At 75.1% G+C, this 8,094-nt stretch overlaps 1 protein-coding gene and 1 non-coding gene across 2 annotated transcripts; one reads left to right on the top strand and one right to left on the bottom strand.

The window, feature by feature from the left end:
- Positions 1-233: 233 nt before the first annotated feature.
- SLC39A4 (solute carrier family 39 member 4) lies at positions 234-5,877 on the bottom strand (the record flags this gene model as incomplete). The annotated part of the gene is made up of 6 exons (XM_064440549.1): positions 5,548-5,877; positions 3,128-3,432; positions 2,922-3,021; positions 1,504-1,696; positions 876-1,027; positions 234-474 (listed from the first exon to the last, which is right to left on the bottom strand). Coding segments are annotated over exons 1-6 (1,186 nt in total), but the record flags the coding sequence as incomplete, so codon positions are not given.
- A 1,118-nt stretch (positions 5,878-6,995) lies between these two features.
- Positions 6,996-7,068, top strand: TRNAR-CCG (transfer RNA arginine (anticodon CCG)). The gene has a single exon. It is a non-coding gene; the product is annotated as a tRNA-Arg (tRNA).
- Positions 7,069-8,094: the final 1,026 nt, after the last annotated feature.

Below are 8,094 nucleotides of genomic sequence, written 5' to 3'. Positions count from 1 at the left end.
CCGGGACCCCAGGACCCCTCCCCAGGGGTGCCCCCCAACACCCCACGCCACCCCAGGGCCTCTCCCCAGGGGCCTCCCTGACACCTCAACACCCCCCAGGGCCCCAAGACCCCCATCCCTGGCCCTATGGGGCTCCCCAACATCCCTCCCCACCTGAGGACCCCTCCCCAGGGTGCTCCGTGACACCCCACACCCCCCCCAGGGCCCCCCCCAGGGCCCCCCTCCCCACTCACTCTCAGCGATGCTGAGCTCCCCGGTGGCCGTGGGGCCGTGGTGGTGCTGGGTGGGGGTCGCGGGGGTCGTGGGGGTCGCGGGGGTCGTGGGGGGCATGGGGGGTGCGGGGTGGGGGGCGCAGGCGCCGCTGAGCTGCTGCTGCAGGAGTGTGGGGCCCAGGCGCAGGAAATCCCCCTGCGTCAGGGGGGCCCCCCCCGGCACCCCCAGGGCCCCCAGCAGCTCGGGGGGGGCCAGGCACACCTGGGGGGGGGGGGGCACGGCCTCAGCCCCTCCGTGCAGCAGGGACCCCCCACCCCCAGGCACCCTGACCCCCCCCCAGTGTATCCCAGACCCCTTGGGGCACCCTGACCCCCTCCCCCGAGCACCCCAGACCCCCCCCTCAGGGCACCCCAGGCCCCCCAAAGCACCCTGACCCCCCCCCGGGCACCCTGACCCCCCCCCCCGGGGCAACCAGACCCCCCCCTCAGGGCACCCCAGACCCCTGTAAAGCACCCTGAGCCCCCCCCAGGGCACCCTGACCCCCCCCAGGGTATCGCAGACCCCTTGGGGCACCCTGACCCCCCCTCCCCCGAGCACCCCAGACACCCCCCGGGGCACCCAGACCCCCCATGACACCCGCCCCCCCCCCCGCCCCCCCTCACCGAGGCCCAGGGCTGGCTCCGGAGGTGGGGGTGGGGCAGCGTGGGGCGGTCCCGGTTGCCGGGGGGGGGGGTCCCGTGGGTGCCCCCTGCGGGGGTCGGTGGGTGCTGCCCCCCGGACCCCAGCCCCAGCTGCTCCATCAGGCTGCTGAGCCCTGCCAGCGCCAAAAGGGCCTGACCCACGGCGCGACCCACGGCCTGACCCATTGCCCTGTCGCCCACCCCCTATCCCCCCACCCCCACCCCCATCCCCCACCCCCCATGTCCCCCATCTCCCCCTATCCCCCACCCCCATCCCCCACCCCCCATGTCCCCCATCTCCCCCTATCCCCCACCCCCATCCCCCACCCCCCATGTCCCCCATCTCCCCCTATCCCCCATCCCCCATCCCCCCATCCCCATCTCACCCATCTCCCCATCCCCCACTCCCTATGTCCCCCCATCCCCCACCCCCCATGTCCCCCATCTCCCCCCATCCCCCACCCCCATCCCCCACCCCCCATGTCCCCCACCTCCCCCTATCCCCCACCCCCCATGTCCCCCCACCCCCCACCCCCCATCTCCAACCCCCACCCCCCATGTCCCCCCATCCCCCACCCCCCACCCCCCCCGCCCCCCGCCCCCCGCTCACCCCCCAGCGCGGGCCGGTGGCCGAAGCGGGACACCAGGTAGTCGAGGCCGGGGGGGCGCGGGGGGGGGGCGCGCAGGCAGCGGCCCCGCAGCACCAGCGCCCCCAGGGCCGCCAGCACGCGCGCCCCCGCGCCCCCCACCCGGGGGGAGGCGGCCGCCCCCGCCGCCAGCGCCCCCGCCGCGTCCACGCAGGCCTGCGCGGCCACGCGTCACCCCGGCACGCGGGACCCCCCGTGTCCCCCCCGTGTCCCCCCATGTCCCCCCGTGTCCCCCCGTGTCCCCCCATGTCCCCCCGTGTCCCCCCGTGTCCCCCCGTGTCCCCCCGTGTCCCCCCGTGTCCCCCCCGTGTCCCCCCGTGTCCCCCCGTGTCCCCCCATGTCCCCCCCGTGTCCCCCCCGTGTCCCCCCGTGTCCCCCCGTGTCCCCCCCCGTGTCCCCCCGTGTCCCCCCGTGTCCCCCCCATGTCCCCCCGTGTCCCCCCCGTGTCCCCCCCGTGTCCCCCCGTGTCCCCCCGTGTCCCCCCCCGTGTCCCCCCGTGTCCCCCCCGTGTCCCCCCCGTGTCCCCCCATGTCCCCCCGTGTCCCCCCGTGTCCCCCCGTGTCCCCCCATGTCCCCCCGTGTCCCCCCCGTGTCCCCCGTGTCCCCCGTGTCCCCCCCGTGTCCCCCCCGTGTCCCCCCGTGTCCCCCCCGTGTCCCCCCCGTGTCCCCCCATGTCCCCCCGTGTCCCCCGTGTCCCCCCCATGTCCCCCCGTGTCCCCCCGTGTCCCCCCCGTGTCCCCCCCGTGTCCCCCCGTGTCCCCCGTGTCCCCCCCGTGTCCCCCCCGTGTCCCCCCATGTCCCCCCGTGTCCCCCCCGTGTGTCCCCCGTGTCCCCCGTGTCCCCCCCGTGTCCCCCCCGTGTCCCCCCATGTCCCCCCACCCCCCCATGCCCCCCGTGCCCCCCCATGTCCCCCCCGTGTCCCCCCGTGTCCCCCCGTGTCCCCCCCGTGTCCCCACATTGCCCTACGCCCCACCGGGTCCCCCCCACATGTCCCCGCGTCCCCCCTCACCCCGTGTCCCTCCTCACCCCATGTCCCCCCACCCCCCATGCCCCCCCATGCCCTCCCGTGCCCCCCCATGTCCCCCCATGTCCCCCCCGTGTCCCCCCGTGTCCCCCCCGTGTCCCCCCGTGTTGCCCCACACCCCCACACCCCGTGTCCCCCCCGTGTCCCCCCATGTCCCCCCACACCCCATGTCCCCCCGTACCCCTCCGTGTCCCCCGTGTCCCCCCGTGTCCCCCATGTCCCCCCTCACCCCATGCCCCCCGTGCCCCCCCGTGCCCCCCCGTGCCCCCCCATGTCCCCCCTCACCCCGTGCCCCCCGTGCCCCCCCGTGCCCCCCCATGTCCCCCCTCACCCCGTGCCCCCCGTGCCCCCCCTCACCCCACTGCCGCCGTCGCTGCGGTAGTTGGGCTCCACGGCCGCCAGCAGCTCGGCCACCTCCCGCAGGCTGGGGCCGCCACTGGGGGGGTCACTGGTGCCACTGGGGGTGTCACTGGGGCCTCTGGGGGTGTCACTGGTGCCACTGGTGCAATTGGTGCCACCACCGGGCCCATTGGAGGTGCCACTGGTGCCACCGGGCGTGTCACTGGTGCCACTGGGGGTGCTGCTGGTGCCATTGCTGGTGCCACTGGTGCAACTGGTGCCACCACTGGTGCCACTGGGGGTGTCGCTGGTGCCACTGGCGCCGCGGGGGCGGGGGCCGGGGGGGCGCGAAGGCCCGCAGCAGGGCGCGGGCGCGGGGGGCCCAGCACCCCGAGGCGGCGGCGCAGGCGCCCGGGGGGTCCCGCAGGGTGACGAGGATGGCGGCCCCCAGCCAGGGCAGGTCGGGGGGCTCCAGCGCCGCCCCCTCCCCCTTCCCCGCCAGCGCCAGCACCGCGGCCGCCGACAGCCCCTGGGGGGGGACGGGGGGCGGGGGGGTCACTGGGGGGGCGGGGGGCGTTGGGGGGTTAGGGGGCATTGGGGGGTCAGGGGGCGTTGGGGGGTCAGGGGCATTGGGGGGTAGGGGGTGTTGGGGGTCAGGGGGTAATGGGGGGGTCAGGGGGCATTGGGGGGTCAGGGGGCGTTGGGGGGTCAGGGGGTAATGGGGGTTCAGGGGTTATTGGGGGGTCAGGGGGTGTTGGGGGTCAGGGGGTAATGGGGGGGTCGGGGGGCATTGGGGGGTCAGGGGGCATTGGGGGGTCAGGGGCATTGGGGGGTCAGGGGGTGTTGGGGGTCAGGGGGTAATGGGGGGGTCGGGGGGCATTGGGGGGTCAGGGGGTGTTGGGGGTCAGGGGGTAATGGGGGGGTCGGGGGTGTTGGGGGGTCAGGGGAGTATTGGTGGGGTCAGGGGGCATTGGGGGGTCAGGGGGCGTTGGGGGTCAGGGGGTAATGGGGGGTCAGGGGGCATTGGGGGGTCAGGGGGTGTTGGGGGTCAGGGGGTAATGGGGGGGTCGGGGGGCATTAGGGGGTCAGGGGGTGTTGGGGGTCAGGGGGTAATGGGGGGGTCGGGGGTGTTGGGGGGTCAGGGGAGTATTGGGGGGTCGTGGGGTGTTGGGGGGCTCAGGGGGTGTTGGGGGGCTCAGGGGGTGTTGCAGCATCAGGGGGCATTGGGGGGATCGGGGGGTCACTGTGGGGTTCAGGGTGCCACTGGGGGCTTGGGGTGCTATGGGGGGGTCAGAGTGCCATGGGGGGTCCATGGGTCATTGGGGGTATTGGGGTGCCATTGGGGGTCAGGGTGCCATGGGGGGATGAAGGTGTCATTGGGTGGGGGGTGGGGTCAGGGGGTCATGTGGGGGTCATAGTGTCCCGGGGAGGGGTGTGTGTGAGGGTGCCATGGGGGTCATGGGGTCATTGGGTGGGGCCAGGGTCCCTGTGGGGGGGGGGGGGTCAGGGTGCTGGGGGAGGGTGTGAGGGTGCCATGGGGGTCATGGGGTCGTTGGGTGGGGCCAGGGTCCCTGTGGGGCCAGGGTCCCTGGGTGGGGGGGGTGAGGGTGCTGGGGGAGGGTGTGAGGGTGCCATGGGGGTCATGGGGTCGTTGGGTGGGGCCAGGGTGCCCCCTCCGGTCCCGCACCCCCATGGTGACACCCCCCCCAGCACCCTGACCCCCCACCCCCCTCAGGAACAGGCACCCCCCGGCGCTCCCCCATCCCCACAGGCACCCCAAAGTCCCCCCGCCCCACCCACCTGTGGGGCACCCCAAAACCAGCCACACCCCACAGCGCCGGGGCCCGATCCGGGCCGGGGAGCACACACTGCACAGAGTCACTAACACCCCCCCCGCCCCACACACCTACCCCAACCGCCCCCCCACCCACACAACGGCCGCACCCCACGGCAGGGTCACCCCCCCACCCCGGCATGGGCGCCGTGGCCACGCACTGGGGCAGCACCACCGGCGCGCACCGCGGCACGGTGCCATGCGGCGCCGCGTGCTGCTCCGGCGGGCCACGGTGGGCCACGGTGGGCCACGGTGGGCCACGGTGGGCCACGGTGAGCCACGGTGGGCCACGGTGGGCCACGGTGAGCCACGGCGGGCCACGGTGGGCCACGGTGAGCCACGGTGAGCCACGGCGGGCCACGGCGGGCCACGGCAGGCCACGGCGGGCCACGGCGGGCCACGGTGGGCCACGGTGGGCCACGGCGGGCCACGGCGGGCCACGGTGAGCCACGGCGAGCCACGGCGAGCCACGGCGGGCCACGGCGGGCCACGGCGAGCCACGGCGGGCCACGGTGGGCCACGGTGGGCCACGGCGGGCCACGGCGGGTCACGGCGGGCCACGGTGAGCCGCGCCGAGCCACACCGAGCCGCGCCGAGCCGCGCCGAGCCGCGCCGAGCCACGCCAAGCCGTGCCGAGCCGCGCCGAGCCACACCGAGCCGCGCCGAGCCGCGCCGAGCCGCGCCGAGCCACGCCAAGCCGCGCAGAGCCGTGCCGAGCCGCGCCAAGCCACGCCGAGCCGCGGCGAGCTGGAGTTTGACCCTGGCCGCCCTGCCTTTCTTTCCACACGGCGCGGCGTTACCGGCGCTCACCTTTCCACACGGCCCGGCGCGGCGCTGCGCACGGCCGCCGGCGATGCCCACGAGGGACTCCAGCGCACCGTGGGGCAGGGAACCGCTTCCCGACGACAGCAGGGCCTCGAGTGCCGCCACCGGCTCGGCCGCGCCGCCGGCGTCCCCGCCGGCCGCCCCCAGACCCAGGGTCAGCAGGAGCACGAGCCACGCCATGGCCCGGCGCGCGTCTCCCGGCGGTGCCGGTGGGCCGTGGCGGTGCCGGCGCCGTGGGGTGCCGGCCGGTGCCCGTGTGCCGGTGTGGGGCGCCGGGGCTGTAAAACCGCCCGTGGCCGGGGCGGTGATTGGCTCCGGGCGGGATTGCCCCGGGTTAACCATTCCTCAGGGCCCGGCACGGCGCCTGCGCCCGCACCCGGCCCCCGGCGAGCCCCGGCGCTGCCGACGGCACCCCCTGCCCCCGCCTCGCCCCTGGGGGCCGGCGCCCACCCGCCGTGGGCGCTGGGCTGGGGGCCGGCACCCAGCACGGCTGCTCAGCTCGCCGCGGGGGGCTCGGGTCGCCCCGCGGTGCTGGGGTCACCCATGGGTGCTCGCTCAGCTCATGCCCAGGATGCTCAGCTCAACTGTGGGTGCTGGGGCCACCCCTGAGGTGCTGGGGTCACCCGTGGGTGCTGGGATGGCCCCTGGGGGCTCTGTTCACCCCTGGGTGCTCACTCAGCTCATGCCCAGGGTGCTCGGCTCCCAGCTGGATGCTCAGCTCCCCCTTGGGTGCTGGGGGGTCACCCCTGGGTGCTGGGGGTCACCCCCTGAGTTGCTGGGCTCACCCCTGGGTGCTCTGTTCACACTGGGGTGCTCAGCTCCCCGCTGGATGCTCAGCTCACCCGTGGGTGCTGGGGGGTCACCCCTGGGTGCTGGGGGCTCACCCCTGGGTGCTCAGCTGTCCCCCTGGGTGCTGGGGCTCACCCCTGGGTGCTGGGCGTCGCCCTGGGTGCTGGGGGTCCCCCTGGGTGCTGGGCGTCGCCCTGGGTGCTGGGGGTCCCCCTGGGTGCTGGGGGTCCCCCTGGGTGCTGGGGCTCACCCCTGGGTGCTGGGCGTCGCCCTGGGTGCTGGGGGTCCCCCTGGGTGCTGGGCGTCGCCCTGGGTGCTGGGGGTCCCCCTGGGTGCTGGGGCTCCCCCCTGGGTGCTGGGCTCCCCCCGGTGCACCCGGCGGCTCACGGGCCGTGCCCATGAGGTGCCACGGGGTGCAGCCCATCCCTGCGGCCACGCCACGGCCCGGCCCGGCCCGGCCCGGCACGCCCCGCCGCCGGCAGGGCGGGAGCCCTCGCCACGTGCTCGGCCGCGGCGACGGCCGTGACCTCCCGCCGGGGCCAAAGCGCGGCCGTGCCGGCGGCGCCGCCGCAGCCCACCCGGGGCCCTCCCCGCCCTCGCACCCATCGGCGGGGCCGGCGTCGCCCACCGCCTGCCCCCGCCCGGGCCCGGTGGCCTAATGGATAAGGCATCAGCCTCCGGAGCTGGGGATTGTGGGTTCGAGTCCCACCCGGGTCGGGCGACCACGACGACGCCGATTTTGCCCCGCGGGGGTCCCCGGCGCCGCCGGGACCTTGTGCCAGGCAAGCGCCGGCCGGGCCCCGCGCGGTCGCTCGTCTTTAAGCATCGGCTGAGCCGGTGTAACCATCCGAGGGGGGGCTCCCCGCCAACCCCCCACCCACCCACCCACCCCCCACCAACCCACCGCCACCGCGGGGCATCGGGCTTTAATATCCCGGCAATCGGGCGGTTTCGTTAAGGGTAATAAAAGAATAAACCTCCCGGCGCGACGCCGCGGCGCCGGCCGCCTCGGCAAAGTTAATCTTTGATACTGGGGCCGGGGCAGGCGACAGGTGGCGTTTGCGGGGGAAAATTTATGGAAATGAGGCGGGTTTTCTGCATAAAAACACTGTATTTGAGGGTTTCGCCCCAAAATGAGACCCCACCCGCCCACCCCGGCACCTGCCCCGTCTCCTCGCCGCAGGGCGGCGGCCACTGGCCGTGGGTGGCTGCCGGACGCCCACCCAGCCGCTTGCCCCGGCTCGTTTAGCGCCCATTAACACCAGCGCAGACTAAAGACGGGCCTAAAACAACCTTGGGATGGGTTTTAATCCTCCGTCGGAGCCTCGACGGTGCGTTTGGGGCCGCGGTGTGGGGGAGGGAGGGGGAGGTGGGGGAGACGCTGGGTGGGGCAGGGCAAAATGTGGCGCTGAACCGATGTTTCCTACCAAAAACCACAATTCTAGGGTTTTTTTTTTTAAACAAGGATTTGCTTAAACCAGGTGTAAGCCCTTAAGCCAGGCCTAAACCCGGCCTCTCGCTCCCTGCCCGGGGCGTTACGGCGTCGCCCGGTGGACTCCGATCGCCGGCCTTGAGCCGCCCTCGGTATCGCGGCCCTGCTGGCGCCAGCGGCCAGCTCAGGCGGCCCTTGCCCGAGGTGGGGCCTCCTCTTCCTCCTCTTTCTCTTCCTCCTCTTCGGCCTCATCCTCGTCCTTTGGCCGCTGACACAATCATTTCGAGAGGAGAATCACTGCAGGGCGGCCC

This window comes from Phalacrocorax carbo, unplaced genomic scaffold (genome assembly GCF_963921805.1).
Source record: "Phalacrocorax carbo unplaced genomic scaffold, bPhaCar2.1 SCAFFOLD_245, whole genome shotgun sequence".
NCBI lineage: Eukaryota > Metazoa > Chordata > Aves > Suliformes > Phalacrocoracidae > Phalacrocorax > Phalacrocorax carbo.
The sequence above is the reverse complement of the archived record's forward strand: the minus strand, read 5'-3'. Positions and strand labels throughout refer to the sequence as shown.